General features: G+C 34.9%; 3 protein-coding genes and 1 long non-coding RNA gene across 5 annotated transcripts; 2 read left to right on the forward strand and 2 right to left on the reverse strand.

The window, feature by feature from the left end:
- Positions 1-2,263: 2,263 nt before the first annotated feature.
- On the reverse strand, positions 2,264-10,547 carry fbxw5 (F-box and WD repeat domain containing 5). The gene is made up of 10 exons (XM_059546126.1): positions 10,425-10,547; positions 8,245-8,440; positions 7,871-8,028; positions 7,227-7,410; positions 6,995-7,143; positions 5,193-5,522; positions 4,247-4,430; positions 3,994-4,141; positions 3,443-3,655; positions 2,264-2,553 (listed from the first exon to the last, which is right to left on the reverse strand). The coding sequence occupies exons 2-10, from the start codon at positions 8,429-8,431 to the stop codon at positions 2,283-2,285; spliced, it is 1,824 nt and encodes a 607-aa protein (XP_059402109.1). The 5' UTR covers positions 8,432-8,440; positions 10,425-10,547; the 3' UTR covers positions 2,264-2,282.
- Positions 10,548-10,590: 43 nt separating this feature from the next.
- LOC132129443 (uncharacterized) lies at positions 10,591-12,064 on the forward strand. The gene is made up of 3 exons (XR_009428517.1): positions 10,591-10,714; positions 11,316-11,396; positions 11,488-12,064. It is a non-coding gene; the product is annotated as an uncharacterized LOC132129443 (long non-coding RNA).
- Positions 12,065-13,383: 1,319 nt separating this feature from the next.
- Positions 13,384-20,060, reverse strand: alad (aminolevulinate dehydratase). The gene is made up of 12 exons (XM_059546142.1): positions 19,943-20,060; positions 18,981-19,103; positions 18,798-18,848; positions 17,640-17,736; positions 16,541-16,676; positions 15,745-15,828; positions 15,541-15,629; positions 15,397-15,452; positions 15,171-15,258; positions 14,857-14,943; positions 13,704-13,833; positions 13,384-13,541 (listed from the first exon to the last, which is right to left on the reverse strand). Exons 2-12 carry the CDS (start codon positions 19,097-19,099, stop codon positions 13,483-13,485), a joined length of 996 nt encoding a protein of 331 aa, XP_059402125.1. The 5' UTR covers positions 19,100-19,103; positions 19,943-20,060; the 3' UTR covers positions 13,384-13,482.
- Positions 20,061-20,507: 447 nt separating this feature from the next.
- On the forward strand, positions 20,508-21,849 carry tmem203 (transmembrane protein 203). Of its 2 annotated transcripts, none has more exons than XM_059546155.1 (2): positions 20,508-20,617; positions 21,137-21,849. In XM_059546155.1, exon 2 carries the CDS (start codon positions 21,348-21,350, stop codon positions 21,768-21,770), a length of 423 nt encoding a protein of 140 aa, XP_059402138.1. In that variant the 5' UTR covers positions 20,508-20,617; positions 21,137-21,347; the 3' UTR covers positions 21,771-21,849. The 2 variants fall into 2 exon arrangements, with proteins under 2 accessions (XP_059402138.1, XP_059402134.1); XM_059546151.1 differs by lacking the exon at positions 20,508-20,617 and adding an exon at positions 20,624-20,762.
- The last annotated feature ends 529 nt before the right edge of the window (positions 21,850-22,378 follow it).

Raw genomic sequence — 22,378 nt, forward strand, 5'->3', positions numbered from 1 at the left:
ACTATTTTGATTTAACTCCTATATTATATGATATAATAATATTTAAAACACAATATATATTTATTATAGTATGCATTATGTTTATATCTATTAACAATACCTACTTTTAGTAATGTATGTAATGCATAAATTAGTGTTCCTGTAACTCAGTGGTAGAGCATTGTGTTAGCAGCGCAAAAGGATGTGGGTTTGATTCCCAGGGAAAATGTTAGGTAAAAAAATGTTAGCATGAAAGTCGCTTTGCATAAAAGCATCTGCTAAATGCTTAAATTCAAATCTGAATAATTATAACATATGACATATTCTGTGACCCGAAGCTTTAGCTATTTTATGCATATACTGTACTTTTAGCAGGATTTTTCATGCTATTAAATATGGGAGGTCTTTTTGGATTCAAAAAAAAAAAAAACATATGTAACTCTTATAAAATTCTGTGTTGTATATTTTACTATTTAGCTGTCATTTATTGATTTATATCTTCTCTATCATTTATATAGCCGTTCAATCAAGCAACCAATTTTTTGTATTTGTTTAGATATAAAAATACTCTATTTTATTAGCATCATTTTAGAGTACTAGAGTGCTGTAATACAATGCATGACATCATTGCTTTTTTGTGTGTGTAAGCAGAGTTTCGGGTTCATGATCTAATAATTATTAGGCTTATTTAATATTGTATTAACCATATCTTATAAACAGCTTATTATGTATTCTCGAAAGAGTTATTTTATCCAGTCCTTGTCTTTATTAAAAATACAAACATAGAATATAAAAACATGAAATTCACATTGTGTCTGGTAAAAGAAATATAGTTTAATGGGTCAAACAAATTTTACACATTCCACAATACAAAATCTACTGATGGCAAATAGCCAAAGGGCATGTAGGAAAATCAGATGCACAAGCTCAAACAAATGTCACACAGGGAATCAGGTCCATTAAAAACAAAACAATTGATGTACTCGCAACTACAGAGATGAATGCTGCATGCCATTATCCAAACTCCCAACTAAATTATTATTAGGAGATCAAATTTAAATCACTTAATGAACCAAAGGAACCAAAATAAAATCAAGAAAAAGTAATATGCATCAGTAACATTACAGCTGAGCTTTACATATACAGATCATAAATGTTAGGCATGGGGGGGGGATTTTAGAGTCACTTTTTCACCATAACAAATGAACAGCTTCGCTGAATATTTAATGCTGGTAAACAATGTGAGCTTATGACACAGAAAGTTGAACACAGAAAGTGCCGGAGGTGAGGTAAACCAGCTTATGGATGTGAAGTAGCAAAGCACACTGATGCTGCATAGTATCTTGATGCCGTAAAGTCATGGAGCTCACCTAAATAAACATAATGGAAAATGATCTGTTTGACCTTTTTTCTTTAGCTTTTTGGTATTATTTTAGTTTTAACAATCCAACCTGCACAAATTGACATGAAATATGTTATACTAGATGTACATATAAAATAAGTATTGTATAAAGCCAACAACTTAAGTTCAACATGAAAAACTAGATTGTTTTTTTTACATTTTCAATATAGTATGATTGTTAAAACCTGTATGACACAAACCATATGCACAACGGATACAATTGTTTTCAATAATAAAGGCGTAGATGGGGTAATCTGTAATGATGTTAAATTAAACTGCTCCTCTTTTACATAAAACTGGAACAGAGATAAAACACCAGTGACATCATTTTGTAAATTTGTAGCAGAATTGTCATTTTTCTCTTTTAGTATTTAAATGCTCTGACCATGTCCTTGTTATGATCAGGTTGCTTGTATAACTATAAAATCTACTAAAAAAGGTGGCAACAGAAAAAAAGAAATGCATAAATTACAAATGTGCCGGCATGCAAAGGTGGCTCTCCATTCTTTATGACAGGGTTAAACAGACTTTAGAACTGCACACGTGACACACATATATGTGAATGTGACCTTAATATCTCTTCAAATTCTTGGTTCTTTGCTCTTAAAATCGCATATCCGGTTGATGTCTGTCTTCAATGTTTTCATGTGCATCATTAATCTTTCACAAATATAGCATTCCAAAAAAAAAATTATGTGGTTTCTTTATGCAAAAATTTATTTTCATCTCCCAGTGATGTCCTGCAAAAGGGCCACTAAGATATACATGTATCCTCCTTGTTGTCATAGGACCCATGTGAAGTCAGTCTCTTAACCTCAGTTTCTTCACCTCACACGTTTCTGTTCATGGAGTGTCTTTCTGTGGTGCTTCCCTCTTGCGTTAATGCCCAACAGGGTCCAGGTCAGGGTTTACCATTCAGATTAGCATTTCTGTGGCCAAACAAAGAGGAGAGCAGTTTGCGAGCCCGAGGGGGCCGTTGAAGTGGCTCCGCGAGGCGCACCATGCGTGGTGAGCGCCACACTTTAATGGTGGAGTCGTCGCTTGCGGACAGCAGCAGCTCCTGATCTGCTGGGCTGAAGGCCACAGAGTTGACCACATCGTCGTGTTTCAGGTGAGCCAGGCAGATGTTGTAGTGCCGGTCCCAGATGTAACCGTGCTTGTCCTCTGCACCGCTACACAGACAATTACATGAATTAGACAATTAACACTCCTACAGACTCTAAATATAAGCAGAAGTCATGCAGTATATTCCAGTCTTAAATTGTTTTTTAAAAGACTGTCCTACTTGCATGAAGTAAATTAGAATGTCTTTGAGAATGATTTACACCAAAAAAGGGGGAAAATAGAAACACTACTCTTTAAAGCCAATTCAAAGTTAATGACATGATTATATTTAATGTATATATATTAAATATCATCAAAAGGTCTGAAAAATATCAGACATATCACCTAGCTGGAGTACTGTGTTGTGCTGAGTTTATAAGTTTTTGCTCATATTCTGGTGCAGACTTCCAGCTTAAGTCAAGTAATTTATATTGGCTGCAATATCATTATGGAGCCATATTTACACATTACATATGTGATTTTCTCTGACTGGTACCTATCACTATTGTCTAGCACTGTTGATATGACTGATTGAATTAAGAAAGGTTTTCAAAGCCTCAAAAAAACTCACTGAAATTTCTCTTTAACTTCCTATATGCATTCATCATTTACAAGTTTCCAACTATCTTAAAAGCTTAATTAATCATGCAAACATTTCTGTTATTAAATGTTCAAATGCTTTGATGGATTTAATCCAATTGAATTAATGCTATTCCCACAACATTAAAAAACCTGCTTTTCAAAAACATTTTCTTGATGCTGCAACCATGCCGTTTGCTTGACGGTATAAAATCCGAGACCAGTGAAAGAACTGACTTAATAAAAAATGACTTTGTAAATCTTCACTCTGGAAAATAGCATGTACTGTTCTCCAATTGGTAGAACTGGTGAACAGGCAAAGAAAATCTGTTGACTACTGCAAATAAAATGTGCACAGCTGGTTGGGCTGTAAATTACCTGGCGACAAAGTCTCGGCTGACATCAAGGAAGATAAAGAAGCACTCATCGTTGGGTGTGAAGGCCCGGTGGGCTCGAAGGCTGCGGCGCTCTTCTCTAAGACTCTTCAGATCGATCACATGCAGGTCGATCTCCTCTGCGATGGGCGGAGGGGACATAGGGTCAGAGATCACACAGCCTGCTGGCCATGCTCGACTGTTCACATACAAGTATCTGTGAACAGACAAACACACTGCATGGTCACCGTTTTAATTAATATTTAGGAAACATGCTTGAATTTGAGGAGGGGGTGGTAGAAACAACACTCCCAATATTTTGAATTTGGACTGTTTGGACTTGAATTTTCAAGTGCTAGCTGTCAATATTACATTCTGCACCTTTAATAAGATAAAAAGATGAATCTTTCGAAACCTGCTTGTGCCCCCTGGAGGAAGACTGTGATTCCTTTTTAGAATTTGAAAGACTTTATGAACTTTCTGAATTAACTGCATTTGTTCAAAGTCAGCTAAAAGCTCATGTATGCTTGTCATTTACTATTGCACAACACACACCTATGGTCAGGTGATAGACCCATGCCAATGATGTGGCCGTGTATGTCTATCACATGATCCAGTGAGTCAAAGAATTCATCTGTACTGCGCTCCTCTCCCAACACAGGACCGCACGTCGTCATTTGATCTGGCATTATTCGCTTGATGCCTGTAACACACAAACACATGAATTTACCATCCGGGCATGTATGGAATTAGCAGATTAAGTAATCATTTGTACAGTGTCTCATCAGAGACATAAGCGCATGCTCACCTATTTGGTGAGGCGAGTAGGTAAGGCTGCCGGTGGTGAAGATGAGGTAGGTCTTGTCCTCTCCTTCTCCAGGAGCTGTTGGAGTCACCAGATTTGGATCAGGAGCTTTAGTGCTTCTGCTGCCCATCAACCTGGCCACCTTAGTCTCCAACTCTCGATCCCGCGTAGCTATGCTTTGATGACCCTAATTCCAGCAAATACAGATACTGCACATATAACCGACAACATACAATAACAGATGAAGAGATGTTTTTAAGCATGGCTTACTGAAAGTCAGGTTTTATCTGTTGCTTTAATATTAATTGCTCTATATTATATTATCTGAAGTTGAGCAAGTTATTACATTTTAATGTAAAATTTTGAACAATTCTGTTCACACTTCAATTTGGGGACCAATTCTTATTAATAACCATGATGTTTGCCTCAAACTCCTAATTGTGTTATAAGTACTAATAAACAGCCAATATGCATGCTAATAAGCCACTAGTTAATACTGAGAACTGATCCCAATTTTTCTTTGGGATAACATGCACAGATGAAACTTTCAGGGAACACTTGTCAATTCAGATTTCATTGTTATAAATGCTTAAAATATATATTTTATATTTATATTCAAATTTTGATCTATAAAATAAAAATAGATATTTTTCAAAAATGAAACGCTTGTATTTGATGAATATATACAGTCATCTTTTGATTTACATCCCAAAATAATATGCAAAATACTTGATTTGATCTTGCTGTATATATCTCCAATACAATGCTTTTGTTGGAGAAGAATGTTTTAAAAAATTAAGAAAACCATTTCCCATTTCTCCAGCAGATCCAATGTGTTCTGTATCTTTGTAAGTACATGAAAACAGTCTTCACTACTAAGTATGAAAACACACAAAAAATCTTAAGTGGTTTGAAATGTTGTAGGTGCAGCAATCTCTATGGTTCTTACGTGTATAACATGCTGAATCCCGGATGGGTTACATGAGGGCAGATGTCCTGACACTCTTTTTTCTCCTCGTTCCTCATCCTCCTTGTCCTCATCATGTTCATCCTCCTCCTCTTCACTGTCTGTGTTTCCCAGATCAAAAAAGAGAGGCTGGTGTTGCTGTGTCCGCTGGGCTTGAGCTTTTGCCTGTGACTGAGCTTCGTAGTCCAGAAGGAGGTCAGGAGAGTCGTGTCGACGACAGTGGGCCACCATTACTGTGCGGATAGTGCTGGCATTGATGTTCTGGATCTTAAAGAGACGCTTCACCACATTCACATTCTCTGACTCAATGTCCTAAACATGCAAAGGGGTAACACTGAGTGAGTTGTTAGGACAAAAATACCAAATACCTAATAGCTACATACATCCATAACCATAAGATGTTCAGCTAGAAATACATATTTTTTTGTTTTATTGGCATGAATACTGTTTCTTATAATTAATTTACCACAATGAAAATAAGTGGAATATTAAAATGGGTTTTATAAAAAAAATAAAATTGGTGAGAAAGGCACATTGTTGTAACACTGGGTAACAGAATTTCTGACTATTCAATTTCGTAAAGCAGTGGGGAAAAACTAATCATAAAATTATTTTTTATTATTATCATTAAACAGTGGTTTACTGAAAAAATTGCTCTAGTGAGCCCTTTTACATTAGGCCTACTATAAGAATACAGTTAACAACAGCCCAAACTTCAATCTAATTACTATTTATTTTTAAACAAGCAAAACTCAACTTAAAAAAATGTATGCAAACATGATAATTGCAATTGTTAATTGTTTTTAAATTCACTTCTAAACTATAAAAAAATCTACTTGTTGTTGAAATATATTTATACAGTGCCTCTCCTAACTGGTTTCATAACAGATTTTTTTAAAACATTAAATAATTAAGACATCATTAACAGGTTTAGTGTATTAGGGCTGTCGAAATGGCTAAAAAAATGTATTTCAAATTTTTAACTTACATATTAACAATATTCGAATTTAAAAGGCATAATTTCACATAGCGAAAAAAAAAAAAAAACTTTTGTCAAGTCTTAAGAAATGTTTTTTAAATGTTGACCTTACATTAATTTTACATAGCTTTCTAAACATGGAGCTCTCTTGTGCGAGACGTGAGTGCAATGCTGATAGATGCCCCTCTATAAAATGTGATAAACATGCATTCTGTGTGAATGGCTTGGTTTCAGTTTTGACGTAAACATCTTTTTTCCACAATTTTTGAATGAACAACATAGCAGCGCCATATTTAGTGGGTTCAACTGGATAAACTAACAAAAGCATTAAAATGCAATGACACTTACATTGTCAATGCATTACGTTCACTACTGATAAGGCTGCTTGGCGCTCACCTAAAATTCGAATGCAACGTTTTTGCATTAGAATGTGGATTTTTATTTTAAATTCGACTCATTTTCTAAATTCGAATAGTTTTTTGACAGCCTTAATGGTTACATAGTCTAATATTTTTTGAAATGCTCTTCTCTAGACTATTTATAGCGCACTAACGAGCTGTGGAAACTGATGACTTCCTGAGGTTAATGAAATGCTATGTGACATTTTGTTAACAAGCTGTTTTAATACTGTCTTTCCGCAATTGAAACACTGATTGAGTTTGTATAAACTTACTTGGTAACAAATATTGTTTAAATACATTTTTTTTCAAGGCCAGTAAAGAACATTTTCTCAATTAATCAACTACAGTTAATTTTGGACTCAGAACATCACTTTAAGACCCTAGAGAAGTGAACACATCTGGACCTGGAAGGCTTTGTTGAGCCAGAGCACAGAGCAGGAGGTCATGTTGCCAATCCAGTGAAGGTTACCAGAGATGAGGTGAGTCTCATTCAACCAGCAGCCGAAAACATCATATGGCTTATTTCTCACACGGGACAGCAGAGTGTAGTTCTCTACAGATCCAAAACAATAACATCAGTCAGAAATCTATTTACAGTGGGTGTATGTAATCAGTGTATGTAATGGCTGTCTCTACCCAAACTGATGACTGCGATCTCTCCAGAGGAGGAGTGATGTGGGCCCAGGTAGACCCCCGAGACCAGCAGCAGGGTGTCATCAGCATTAAACTGTGAGAACTGAGTGTAGCCCCAGTTAAACTGCCTCATGCTGGAGCTGTGAACCAAAGATATTGTGCCATCTGATCGCTCCGTGTCCCAAAGCTGTAAAAGCACATTAAGTGAATTTGTATTATTCAGTGAATAATAAAGCAGTAACAAACATAATATTTAGTAAAGACAAGCGTACATTTTTTTAGCATGGTGTCACTGACAAGTCATATTTGCTGTTATTTGATTTGAAAAATTATTAAATGCATAAGCTATCTTCATTTGTGCTAGGAACATTTAATTAATCAATCAATATAATGTCAAATTAGGTTGAATAATTATTAAAGAATAAAAAAATTGTGGAACAGCATCAGTGTTATGCAGTACTCTGACATGTCATGCCAACTACCCAGATGTTCTTTTTTTGCATATAACCGTAGAGATTGTATGTTATGGCTGGCATATGCAAATCATTTCTTTCATTCTGACAGAAGTCTGCTAGATTATAAATCAGAATTATCTGTGTAAACATTTGAGATGTGATCTTTATGAAGCGAGCAGTAAGCAGTCTTACCTTAACAGTACAGTCCTTGGAGCAGGAAGAGAAGCGATGTCCACGGTGAGAGAAGGCCAAATGCAGGACCTGATCATGATGTTCCTTCAGAGTCTGAACCTCCACACAGGGAATGCAGTCATACAGCCGTTTGAACTCCCTGTACCATGACACAGCAGCTGCACACATGCAGGAAATGTACTGTTACTTTTAAAAGACGCAGAGAGTGCTGCCACAGTGTAACATTCATACATGACAGAGAGTCACGTGTCTTTTACTACAAAATAAACACTATATTACTTTTAGCTACAGATGTGAAGGTGTGTGATTATATATTTTACACATTAATTCATTGCCTATGATGCAGTTTAAAGAATAAAGTTCAGCTACAGTACCAGGGTGGCGAGGCACAGAGTGCGGGATGCAGTAGTAGTTGTAGAAGAGCTCCCTCCAGAGGAACTCATCCCGCGACACAGCAAACCACTGACGACAGGTGAACCCAGCGCTCAGCACAGCCTTATGAGGGAGATGCAAGAAGATTTCCAGCACCAGGCTGTCCGGCAAGCCAGGGCCACTTGCCATCCTAACATCCTGAAAAGAACATAAATGACTTTCAACCGATTACATCAACAAAGGCTATTTTGCTTTTGTTACAGTATATTAACAATGACTAATAGCTATCAAGCCAAACATTAACAATGGCTATTTTGTACCACTTAAACATTCATTAACCTTTAAAAGAACGTTTCTCTGGGACCTTTTCTCTGATGATAACCGTGCTGTTGCTTAATAGTGAACTTAATTTGCTCTTGGTGCACCACACACCAGCTTATTGTTGGAGAGGAGACAGAGTGATGAAGCCAATCAGTAGATATAGGGATTGTTAGGAGGGCATGACAATCAGAGGCCAATGGGAAAATTTTGGCCAGGATGCCGAGGTCACACCTCTACACTTTTCGAAAGACATCCTGGTATTTTTAATGACCACAGAAAGTCAGGACCTCAGTTTAACGTCTCATCCGAAGGACAGTGCTTGTTGACAGTATAGTGTCCCCATCACTACACTGGGGCGCTAGGAGGACCCACACAGACCACAGGGTGAGCACCCCTTGCTGGCCTCACTAGTACCTCTTCCAGCAGCAACCTAGTTTCTCCAGGAGGTCTCCCATCCAGGTACTGACCAGGCTCAACCCTGCTTTGCTTCAGTGGGCGACCAGTCTTGGGCGACAGGGTGATATGCAGCAGTTTTTAATGTAAATTAGATTGCATAATTTTGAAATTTGAGCTGAATGAGACACAGATTCCCTCTCTGCCAGCAAGTGGCGCTTTAAACTTTTCCTTGGTTTCCGCTGTAAACAAAGCAGCGCTGCACTTATTAACTTTAATATGCATTATAAAGAGGCAAGAAAAAAAAACATCTTAACATTTCTAAAGACAGTAAGCTCCCCTCAGACATACATTAATATAAACTCTCACCCATAATTAAATCGCGATTTGTTTAGCATCTCAACCAATTTGAATCATCACATGTTTTCATCGATTTTCAACCGGCTTGCTGTTAATCGTTACATCCCTATAAACAGTTTATAAAACAAGTTACTTTACCTATTGATCACTATTGTTTTCTACTGAAGACAGGAGTACGATGTTTATTTTAAAAAAATCCACCAAATTGTGGCATTTAATAGTTGATTTGATAATAAATAAATTACTGTCTGTCTCTAGTCTTTAGAAGTCTATCTTTCAAGAAGATGTCCATCCACTATAGTGGGTAAAAAGTGGGACTCACCCCTCTCATTTCTCTATACTAATTTAAGATCTGACAGCTGTAAATTATGACTAAGTAACACAGTCTCTTCTTCTCCACCCAGATGTTTATTTTAAGTTTTTTCTTTTCTTTTTTTTTTAGGTAAAAAGGTGTAAATTGAATCTAGAAAACTATCTAAAAATATATATATATATATATATATATATATTAATCCATCGCTTTGTAATCTGTAGATTTTTTTTTCACTGATCTGAATCAGTTAATCTAAGAGCTTTCAGCACATAAAGGATACTTTCATTAAACATAAAAATAAATGAGCATGGTATGCATACCCTTTCACTGCTGAATGTTTAGAATTTATAAAATGAGATATATTAAATGTTATTTTATAGCAGTGCAGTGAGTGCACCCATATACAAATTTGGTCACAGGATTTGATTATTGTTTTTATGTTATGTCAGATGACCTGTCTGTTTTTAATCTAAATTCAACCTTCGTGATTAAATCTCCAGTGCAGTAATTTTTTTTATGCAGGCGACCAAATACGTTACATGTATCAAAACATTATGATAAACGGGTGAAAACATATATATTTTTGTTAATTTATGTAACCTGGCATAGAACAGAAATATACAGTTTGAAGTGCACATAATATAATACTGCTATTTTAATATTGTTCATTTGTGTTAGTAGCTAAAGCAGCTAATAACATAAGCTAAGCTCATTACCAAAGATCAGGGTAAACAAATATGAGCAAGCTTTGCAAAAGCATATTTCAGATAAATGTTTTATTAAATTGCACATTACCTGCCAAAGGCCACAACCTGTGGAATACGTAGCAAGTTTATAGCTAAGGAAAATATAACATCCTCGACTTGTTTTAGCTCCGTTTAAACGACTAGCACAATCCCTAGTCTACATTAATCGAACGTCGATGCGGCAGCGATACGTCCTGGAATAGCCCAGGTCAACATAGTCGATCACAGAAGATGTTTACGTCTGGTATCTTGTATCAGGTATCTTGTATCGGGTAGCTTGCAGTAAATTATTAGAGGATCCATTTGGATGAGCTATGTTACTATGACTGATTATGAGAGGTAAGTTTAAGCCTGAAATAAGCTCTTTAGCTGTATAATTATTTTCCCGTGTAATTATTAAATAGGCTACAGAATTTTGATTTTGAATTAAATTATGTAACGTCATGTATGATAATTAAGGTGTGCATTTAATGAATATGTAAACAAACTACTAAGACTTTTATGGAATTTTGATTTAAAAATGTATGTTAATGTCTTAGAAAACGTATGGATAAGAAAACTGACACTGGTCATATTACTTTACATGAGCAGGATATATAAGGTAATGGAAATTTATTGTAATTCCTGTAATTCTTTTTGGTTGTATATGTGTCATATGTATATCAAAACCTCACTATAACTTATTGTATCGTTCTTTATTGTATAATGTCCTTTTAGGTTGCATCCAAAATATTCCAACAGGAAACCATTGCATACCGAGTTTTTGTTTATTTATTTTGCGTAGTCAGGACCAAAAGATCTAGATCTCTCTTTATATGCAACAGTTCTCACCCAACAGTTGCATCCGTGTTTCTTTCTCTATTAAATGTAGATGCAGTCGTGCTAGTATGAGCACAGAGTTGCTTAAGTGTTTAGTGAAGTATTATTTATGTGCTCTCAGGGCTTTCTTATCTGGCTGAGAGGTTGGCTTCATGTCTTACATCCTCAAAAAGAGCCACAAACACAGGATGACATGCTAACAGTAAGTAATATATATGGACATTACTTTACAAATAGTTAAAAGGGATTCAGATGATATTTTAGGTACTTTTAAATTCTTCTTTCTTCTGCAGGACAGCAAGTTTGGTCAGTCTCGAGGGCACCTCTGCCAAGTCACCCTTCCTCATTCAGTGTGGTTCCTATATAAGCAGCACTTTTAAAAACTCTGAATTAAGACACTTATGATAAATTCATATTTCCAATATTTTTCATATACTGACATCAATGATGAATTGCCTGTAAACTCTTTGAAGGGGACGGGCATTTCTGAAACCTGTGCAGTACATAAAGCATAATGCAAATCTGAGTGGTCAATAAGAGACATACAAACAATGTTCCCACATGAACCTATAATAAACAAATAATCTTTACCATGGCTTTAGCTTTATTCCCATCTTTTTGGTTGTAAACAGATAAACATTTTGTAGATGCATTACATGTAATGCTTAAAATGGAGATGCCAACAGGACATCCAATGTTGATGTGATTATTAGTATATTAATTAGAAAATTAAACAGCTGTAATTACAAACCTAAGGTCTATTTTCAGTGTTATAGATGCACATTAAAATGACAACAAATCTGTGATGTACTCAAACACATTTGGGAAATAAATGACAAATTTAACATCCGTACAAAAAAAAAAAAACAACCCTCTACGGACACCTTGGCAATTGAATCACCATTGGCTAGTAAATTTTTTAGTTTACTCACCAGACTGATGCAACACCCGAAATGCACCTCAAGCATTAGATGAAAGATGCTCGTTTTATTGCTTTCCTACTGATGCGGAGACTCCAGATTCGTAAGATAAACTCATATTATGTTTATTCCATGTAAACACTACATTTACCGCCTTAGTCACAGTGAAAGTGAAACTTTAACGATGCATAGTGCTTAAAGCCACATTAGAATGAAATGTTTAGGCCACATGAAGCTGTTAGAAAGCATATGAGGATTTCCTAGAAGCAAGGATAAAATAACATTTTCTGTACCCACCCTAACAAAGCTGAAATGTGGTACTTTATTCACTAAAATAAGTTTAATCTAGCCATATCCAAAAACTTGCTCACTCTGCAGTTATTTAATAGATTCAATGCACTAGAATTTTATTGAATACTACGTGGAGACACGTTTTTAATTAAAATATTCATATTAATCAAGGATTTATTGACTTTAATGCACCTTATTTAAAAATATACAGAATTAGTTTTGTCATTTAGTTAGGATTTTTTTTTTTTTTACTATACTAGTTATTATTAATGTCTCATTTCAATTGTAGTTTAGTTTGCTCTAGTTTTGTGTTTATAACAGTTTCTATGAAAAGGTTAAATTCAGCATGGATAAAAATTCATATACGCCGTAAATCCTTTTGGTGACGTTGAAGGTGAGCGACCGTGGTGCTTTAGTTCATTTATCGCCTTTGTTTAGCTTTTAAGTTCTGGCACTTTTATTTTGGCTTCAAAATTCATCAAAGCTATATTCTTTTGTGAAGATTATCTTGATGGACAAAATGTGTAAGTTTCATGAACTATTGTTGAACACAGAGCTTATTTTTTTGCGATAATCCAAAAGCCTATGGAAGAATCCTATAGGGTTTTTGTCGAGGGAACCAGTGTCATGCTAACAGCCGATCAGCCTACAAAGTGACATCATAGCTCCCCCGAACTGAAAAAAAGCAAAGATCACATGATGGAGAGTGAAATTCTGAAGAGCTCAGTGTGGTCTGCCAGTGAAAATATATCTTTGCTTAAACTTATACTTAGCCTCCAATTTACACACTGGCGAGTAAAATCTGAGAATTTATTAAACATTGGCTAATGTTAGACATCATTGAAGATGAAGATTTTATGAAGATTTAGTCGCATATGATTTACTCGCAATGTAGAGGGTTGCTAAAGCTTGCCAAAAATTTAAGAACTACAGAAAACAAAGCTGATTGGATATGTTTATAACAAATATAAATTTGTAGTAATATTTGCTTATCTGATTTATTTCTAATTCCATCTTCTCTCTCAGGGTGAGACAGTACATTTACTTTTATCCAAGTTAATTCATATAGGAGAACCATTACTCTTTTAGCCATGTGAGCAATTGTGGAGTGTAGTAAGTGATAATGATGTCAGCTCCTGAAAGAAAGAAAATAGTGTCATGAAATATCATCCATTTTTTGAGGCGTTAAAAAAAGAACATGTAAAGGACACCAAGGTCTTGCCCAAAAGCACTACAATCTTTATATTTATGCAATTTAGGAGAACCTGTCCTTAACAGATTTAAAAAAAGGATCTCACCTGCTCGACGGAAGGCAGTCATAGCTTCCATAACTGCGGTGCGCAGGTCAAAAGCTCCAGCTTCAGCTCCATGCCACAACATGGCAAACTCGCCTGATACATTGTACACTGCCAGTGGATGAGTAGGGTGCTGATGGGAAACAGAGAATTCAAAGGTATTGAGATTAGCAGAAACATTAGGTTCACTTTATAAATAGCATTGTTTAGTTTTTGCTGCAAATTGTTTGGGGTGCTTTGAAACACTTTTTTTCTTTTGGAGGGCCACTGTTCAGAAGACTTCAATTCTAATCTTCTCCAAAACATACTTCCCTGGCATTTTAACGCAAACTTAAAGGAATAGTTGAAAATTTGCTGAAAATGTACTCCCATCAGGTCATTTAAGATTTAAATATGTTTGTTTCTTCTTCAGAAGAGATCTTGAGAAATGAGAATCCAAATAGCTGAGTAACTGTCATAACTCCAGTCCAACAATTAATGTCTTGTAAAGTGAAAAGCTGCATGTTTATAACAAAAAAATATAAACATTAGTCCATAATACGCTAATAACACTTCCTCCAGTGAAAAACGTCTATCCCCTTTTGTCCTCTAACATCAAAATTCACAGACATATTTGTTTAGAACTTTTAAAACATGCATGCATACATTTTTAAGAATGCATTAAAGGGATTTTACCACCAAAAGAAATAAAAATAAAATCAGTATACAGGATCTGCGAAGATGATTATTCAAAAAACACACAAAACAAACATGAACGTAATCAATGTGTCCCCAGTTGATGAATCAGTGTCTTCCAAAGCAAAATGATTTGACATTTGTGAGAAAAATACTAATATTTTAAACACTTTTAACTATAAGGAACTGCTTCAGGTCAACGGTCAAACGCAGGTTCATGAGTTTATGATTGATGTAAACATCAGCACATTGTGAAGTGTGACATAAATGCTTTCTGAAGCTTGCATGAGACGAGTGATGTGGATGTCTTATTTGCTTTGTGTGGTTTTTGAAATCTTTGCTATAGAAAATAGGTGTAATAATCCAAAGTGTCCAAATACTTTTTGGCATTACTTTAAATTTCTACAATGTAAAATAAGATTTTCTGAGCATGAAGAAAATGATATCAGAGTATATGATGAAGTGGCAAAAATGTTATTACCTTATCCTTAACCTCTCTCACAATATCAAGGTATGGTAATCCAGGTTTCACCATCAGCATGTCAGCACCTTCTTTTACATCCCGGTCCTACCAGCAAAGAATCAAAACTAATACTTCAATAGAAATGGAAAAAATGCCACAGGCCAAGTCAAAGTGCCCATTTCTTCAATCAAAATGTGCGTTAGGTTCCTAGATTGCTACATCACTACTATTAAAGTAGTTCAGATTACATGTTTAAAGTGGCCTTTCAACAAGATCATGTTTCAAATGAAATGTGTCAAAACTAAAAATTCATTTCAGTGATATTCTCTTACACAGGCCCGCAGAGCTAGTCCTCTGGCACCAGGGGGAAGCTGATAACATCGCCTGTCCCCAAAAGCAGGTTTAGACTGAGCAGCATCTCTTCAAATGTAAAGGAAAGGAAAATTAGGTTTACAAAGAATAAACTTATCCTGGTGTTTTAAATATCTGTACATTTAAAAAAAACTACTTAGAAGGTCCACTATTGTACTCTAAAGGGAATCATTAGAAGTACACTACCTGAATGGCCCATAGTAGCAGGAGGCAAATTTAGCACTGTAGCTCAGCACTGACACCTAAGAAAGGAAATAGAGATCGAGTCAGTATCTGCTGTTATTTGATTTAACTCTATTGTTTGCTTCCAGATGTATGACTTCTCTCAACCTTGTTGCCAAAATCATTGGCGATTAGTGCTTGCTTAATGGCTGCAATTCGTCCATCCATCATATCTGAAGGAGCGATAATATGGCAGCCTGGGGGGAGAAAAAGTGTGACCTAATGTGATAAAGATGACTTCTGTAAAAGTATTATTCAAAAATGCACATACTATGTGTAATTGGCTACAGATATATCGAATTTAAGACAAACCTGCTCGAGCATAAGCCAGAGCTACTTCAGCCAACCTCAAACAGCTAGCAGCGTTATCCAAGCTGCCATCTTCACGCAGGATTCCTTAAAGGTGCCACAGAGAAAGTCACAGCTCATACACTAATTCTTAATTATCTGTTTATGTTTAAAGGTGTAATTTGCTGTTTCACTGGTAGTTACAACAGTGGTCTTGGGCTTTATTCTGACACCTATCAGCATGGATGCAGCTTCATGTGTAAGTAATGCATAATATAATTGGTTAAAATTGGTTAAAAATGTCATTGCGTACGAAAAAAAGAAATTATAATCAAGTAGTGTTCAGATGGTCATGTGATTTTAAGTGTTTTGTCAGAGGTACTAGTTTAGCATATTGTTATCAGCCAATATTTTTTTTTTTTTATCAGTTAATATTGCATATTTACATTATTAATGTTAATTTCTCTTTTTTTACATTTAGATTGCCTTTGCCATTATCAACCATTCCCTCAATTAATAATAATTTAATAACACTGTTTAAAGGTATATTTAGAAAACATTAAAACTATTTTTTTCATACTGAATGTACATTAAAAATACATACATTTTCATTTCATACGTATGTTTTTATGCTTTCATTCACCTTAGGTATTTTAGTTTGTAATGTTTTAATTTTTTTATTTACTGAGACAAAGTAAAACAGAATTTTAATATCCATCCAAACATAACATGAAAATAAATATTGGTTTATCTGTAAAGGACATTTCAATTTAATAAATATATATATATATATATAAACAGATCCAGTACTAAAACTAACCACAGTGGCCATGAGAGGTGTAGGGGCAAAGGCACACATCGCAGGCCAGCACAAGATCAGGGAATGTGCTCCTCAGTTTCTTCATAGCCAGGACTGCAGGAGTGCCATCTGTGTCTGCCCCGGAGCCTCTCTCATCCTGAGAAAACAAACAAGAGGATAAGAAAACAACATTTAATCAAAGGCTGCCAATTGAATGTGTTAATTTAATTAATTTCATTCGGTATGAGAAAAAAAAAACATATTAAAATGAATAATACATTTAATAATAATAATACAATAATACAAAAAAGGGTCATGAATCCTTCTGTTTCAGCACCGGTTAGTTCTCACCACAGTTTAAAAAAAATTCCATTTCACTATGGAAAATATATTAAGTACGCTGTACCCGCATTTGACATAAGCAAAATCTGCACAGAACCATTAATCACAGCGAAATGCATGCTGGTTAGAAATGTGAAGATATTTTGAAGAATGTTGGTAGCCAAATTGTTTTGGTTACCATTGACTTTCTTTGTATGAAAAAAAAAAAAAAAGAATAATGAGACATTTCTCAAATTACCTTCTTTTAAGGTCCACAGAAGAAAGTTATACAGGTTTAAAAAGACGAGAGTAAATGCCTACAGAATTACATTTTTGGATGAACTATCTTTTTAATACCGATTTAAAATCCACTAACCTCACTACATTATTTATGCAGTTGTAATTGCAGTGTACATGCATTCATGCTACATCTATGCTGTAACGATATCTAAATACAGATTCAGATGCAGCTTCGAAAAAAAATACAAATAAATAAATCATGGGAGTAATCTAAAACTTTATGTGTAATAGATTCTATGTTGAATCAAATAAAATATTTCTTTCTGAAGATGCTTTTCATAATGTCTACCTAATGATTTTCTCATTTAACACAATAATGACTTTAAATTTTCTTTTGGTGTTATTTCTTAGATTACTTAGATTAATTAATCACTTTGTGTAATTCACTAGATTAAGAATTTGAATCACTTGATAGCCCTAATTTAATCACCCCTTCATTACATACTATGACTTAAATTATTGACCGGAATATTTTGAAATCATTTCACTTCTCGCCGACCTTCGCAACTTTTGCAGGAACTCCAAAAATCAGCACACACTTCAGGCCTTTATCCACAAGGGGACGAAGTAAACCCTCTATCTTATTAACACCATATCTGAAATAGACACAAAAAACATCATGTCATATCATGACTAAGACATCTTAACAAAACATCAACATTCCTTTTTTCTATATAAGATACACCAGGGCTATGTGCAGTCCTAAGCACGAGTTTCAGAAAATTGCCCAATTTTTTCTAACAGCAGCTGCGATAAAACATTTTTCCCATGCACAGTAATATGTATGAACCATCTTTGAATGCATAGTCTTTGATGCACAATTTAGCAAATTATTTGATCAGACTGTCAAGAGTTAATAAATTTGAACAAATTTGAATGCATAATGTGCATTGTTTCAAATAGTAGTTTGTTTAAAAAAGTATGCAATAACGAGAATGATAGTATTCCACAATCCATACATATACAGTAAAATAAAATAACCAGACCTCACACGGACTACTATTGCAATGCAAAGGGGGCTTATTCTGTGAACCTCCCAGAATAAACGGATTCTTGGTTTATCTTTGTGCTTTGTTGGCTACCTCCAGCTCCACCCTGCCTGAATCTTATCTCAGACCACCAGCCCAAACTCCAACATGCTTACTCCATCTTTGTTATATCAATAATACACATCTTGAACATTAAAAATTTTTATTGTCCAGAGTCTTCCTTATAGTCTTTTACTGTTTGTAGTGCAAATCTATTTCGAAATATCAAAATTAAGATAACTGAAAGAGAAATTATTAAACTAATATATGAAATAATATGAATTAATTAATGGGATATAAATTGTAGACTATATATATAAAAACATAAGTTTAACAGGAACTACAAATCAACCTCTGGTTCCAAGCAAGCAAACTATCGAGTGAAAGCTTAATTCAAGCTAAATATCTGATACAATTCAATTTTATTAGAGCCTTTAACCTAATTTGTATATTTATTTCATTTCTATGTTTATTTAAATTAAGCTCCATTAGTAATCCATTAAAGAATTGTAACTATGGTACCAGATAGTTACAGAATGAATGGACACCAAACAGGAAGTAACACTGTAGACTAAAAATGTCTAAAAATAGAGAATATGTTTGTCGACAATAAAAGAAGGATACAGTACCTTGCTTGACCAGGTAGACTTGCAATTGGTTCCACTGCATCAGGACTGTCACTGTTAAAATCATTTAGAGATAGAGACATAATAATTCAAACATACAAACTGACAAATAGAAACTTTAAGCAATAACATAACTCATGAACCTATATGCCATCATCAAAAAAATATAGAGAGAAAAGACATTACGTAATGAAGACAGGATAAATGAGGTTATCTGGTCTAAGGTCTGAAGCACAGGTCTGCCAGTATCGGAGAGTGGGGTGAAAGTAACCGCTGTGTAGAATAGAGTCTGCAGGCTGTGTCATTGTCCTGTAGATTCAAATGGATGACAAACACTTACTGACACAATCTACATAACTGCAGAATTATGAATCATAGGTACACAAGTTACATATTTTTATTTATTAATCAGTTTCTTTCCCAGTAAAGAAAAAAATCCCTAAAACACAATAAATTCACCTGAAAAGCAAAACTGCAATAGAAAGCATGTTAACTGACTGATTAGGACAAATCCAGAGTGGTTGGTTGTAAATATATTATTCGGTCCACTGCTTTTATGAAAATAAATCTTCTGAATGAATGAGCAAAGAGTGACTCTGACATATTCTAGACATACAACAGACGCAAGCATGCAGAAACTCTGTTTGCAGACAATAAACATTCATTCACCTGCTTAAGAAACCATATTTAAGTCAAGGAAAATCTTCTTTTGCACCTAACAATTATATACCCTCAATCAATTACCTACTCAAAAATTGTAAGTACATTTATAATGGATTTATGTAAATTAAACATTGTAATGTAATGGTTAAGAAGGAAATCTTAATAAACATGCATATTTCATTAGATCAACTCATGACTAATTTCCCATAAGTGTTGAAAGTCAAGAATCATTAAATAGTTCGGCTAAACAATCGTTTCAAAAACTTTGCAGTAATAAGCAGTACTTACATTACACTCTTGGTCTTACATATCTAACTTAACAATACTGATACGAAACATTCTTGACAGGTTTCTCTTAGCTAATAGTGATCGTCCTAAACTGCACAGTACTGTATAATGTAAATGTTACAGAAACATGAAGCTTGTAAAATGCATAATAATTCAAGCATTTCATAGATGAAATTATACAACTGAGAAGAACTTACTTTGTGTTTGGTCACCGCTAAGGGGAAAGCGTAAATGGCCGAGATCTTGCTAACTAAAGTGTTTGAACCTCAAACGCATGCGCATTTCATTCAGAGAGGAAGTGTGTCGACTGTCGACGAAGCTTGTAAGTTATTCCTCCAGGAGGCGCTTGGTGGCTCAGGAAGCCAAATTCTTCATCTAGCTACACTCAAATTTCAAAACGTTTTAAAGTATTATTTGGTAAATATTTAAATGTCATGCGCTTGTACCTGCGATATAAATAAAAATATCTTCCTGCAAGCTTTATTTAATGTAAAATATTTATCATTTTTTTGTTGATTGGTGCTCTGTTCTTGAGGATCTTCTTACGATCGATTATATGGCTTTATTGTATGAAAAGAAAAATTATAAATTATAATATATATATATATATATATATATATATATATATATATATATATATATATATATATATATATATATATATATATATATATATATATATATATATATATTTTTTTTTTTTTTTTTTTGTAAAGTTAGTCATTCTGACGCATAACCATTTTCTGTGATTTCATCATTCCATACCTTTCGGCCTCCGTAGAAAATATTCTCCACTTTCAAAGGCATCACATGATATTCCTCTCGACTCGAATTTGAGATCTCGCGATATTTTTCCGGGCTCCTGTTGGAAGGTAAATAGCATATCTCAGTTAGCTTGTGTTCTTTACAGCTGCTTATCTACCTCTGTCAACCCACCCGTTCATTAATAATCCTTTAAAAATGTAGCTTGCCTTTATATATTTGTCTTCAACCATCACTTCGAACGATATCTGTCAGGTAAAATGTTTTTTTCAGTGTATTATTTGTACATTTAGTAGTCGTCATCATATGCTAACTGACAGTTCGCTTGTGTACACTTACGTTAGACGTTCAATTCCGCAAAATGATTAACGACAATTTACTAATAACATGTTTATCTGCATAGTGTTAACCTGGATTATGCTGTATATTAAGGATACAATCGACATGATGTTGAGGATAGTGAAATAATCCTTACTGACGTATGTGTTGATTTAAATGTTACAGTCAACCATGTTTCTGGACAATGCGACTTCATCAGTGTACAAATTTACACATAGAATGATTTCCAAACTTGAATGGTTTGTGTTGTTTTTGGTCTTGATAATGAGGTCTTTTCCTTCCTTTTCCAGGTTTCGACAGAGAGTCAAATGCATAAGTCAGAAGGTGGACCTGGTCCATCTCAGAAAGAGCATGATGCTGCCAAAATAGTGAAACGCTCATTAGTGGAGGATTTTTCGTAGGCTTGAATACCCATTAAATGCTTCTCTTCACTTCCAGTTTCTTAGGCTAGTGTTTTGATCTTAGTCTCTCCAGTAAACACTAAATTGTGTCCCATTAATAATGCTGTTCTCTCTGCGAGAGCTGGTGCAATGGCTGGGCTTTGCCACATTCGAGCTGTTCCTCCACTTGGGCGCGCTGCTGGTCTTCAGTGTGCTGGTGGCCCTACACATGGACGTGGACAAGCAGACTCTTAAGATGAGCTGGTGGCTTGTCTTCTCACCCTTGTTTGCTGCTGATGGCCTCAGCACTTACTTCACAGCCATTGTATCCATCCGCCTCTATCAAGAAGGAGAGAAGCGGCTGGCAGTGCTGCGCTTGCTGTGGGTGCTGACCGTGCTCAGCCTCAAGCTGGTGTGTGAGGTGCTGATATGCCAGAAATTGGCCGAACAGGACCAGGCAAGTGATTTGTGGTTTGGGCTTATCGTTTCCCCCCTTTTCATCCTTCTGCAGCTGCTCATGATTCGTGCTTGTCGTGTCAATTAAAGGACAACCCATCTGCACACATGACAGTGGACTTATGTGAATGAAATGGACTCCTGTAGGTCTCATTCAAACCAGGAGTGAAGTGCAAAATCAACTTTTTTTTGTCTTTTTTTATTTTTATTTTTATTTTTTGGTATTCAAATGGTTCATGTAACCATGGCATCATAAACAATGCTTAAAATAATGTGCTGATTTTTATGATTATTATTGTCTTTAAGTGCTTTGAGATATATGGTCTTGATTTTGCTTTACCTGTGTTATTACCTTTTATTATTATTTGTACAATTGTAAATAAACCATCAACATTCAACATTCTTGATCTTCCTTGGTTTGTTATGAACATGCCTTGAAATGACCTAAATTTATTTATTTAGAAAGGTTGGTCAAATGTTTGATATTTTTGAGAGGAAAATTCTAAATAAACTTGTGTGTGTGTGTGTGTGTGTGTGTGTGTGTGTGTGTGTGTGTGTACGTCCTATAATAAGCACTAGATGGCACTGCAGATTTAATAAAACCTGCAATTTCTTATTCGTCTCATTATAGTCCACTCAGGACAAACCATGCAATTTAATTAAGTATACATTTACAAATAGTTTTTATGATGTTTG

The sequence above is a fragment of the Carassius carassius genome, chromosome 4 (assembly GCF_963082965.1).
Source record: "Carassius carassius chromosome 4, fCarCar2.1, whole genome shotgun sequence".
In the NCBI taxonomy this organism is placed as follows: Eukaryota; Metazoa; Chordata; class Actinopteri; order Cypriniformes; family Cyprinidae; genus Carassius; species Carassius carassius.

Coding starts and splice junctions, on each gene's coding strand:
- fbxw5 (XM_059546126.1), bottom strand. CDS start 8,431: ATGGCAAGTGGCCCTGGCTTGCCGGACAGCCTGGTGCTGGAAATCTTC. Junction 5,523..6,994: donor GGCTCAACAAAGCCTTCCAG/GTCCAGATGTGT, acceptor TTGCATGTTTAG/GACATTGAGTCAGAGAATGT. Junction 3,656..3,993: donor GGTCTATCACCTGACCATAG/GTGTGTGTTGTG, acceptor GTCTGTTCACAG/ATACTTGTATGTGAACAGTC.
- alad (XM_059546142.1), bottom strand. CDS start 19,099: ATGACACAGCCTGCAGACTCTATTCTACACAGCGGTTACTTTCACCCC. Junction 15,630..15,744: donor TCTGGCTTATGCTCGAGCAG/GTTTGTCTTAAA, acceptor TTCTCCCCCCAG/GCTGCCATATTATCGCTCCT. Junction 15,453..15,540: donor CCAATGATTTTGGCAACAAG/GTTGAGAGAAGT, acceptor TTCCTTTCTTAG/GTGTCAGTGCTGAGCTACAG.
- tmem203 (XM_059546155.1), top strand. CDS start 21,348: ATGCTGTTCTCTCTGCGAGAGCTGGTGCAATGGCTGGGCTTTGCCACA.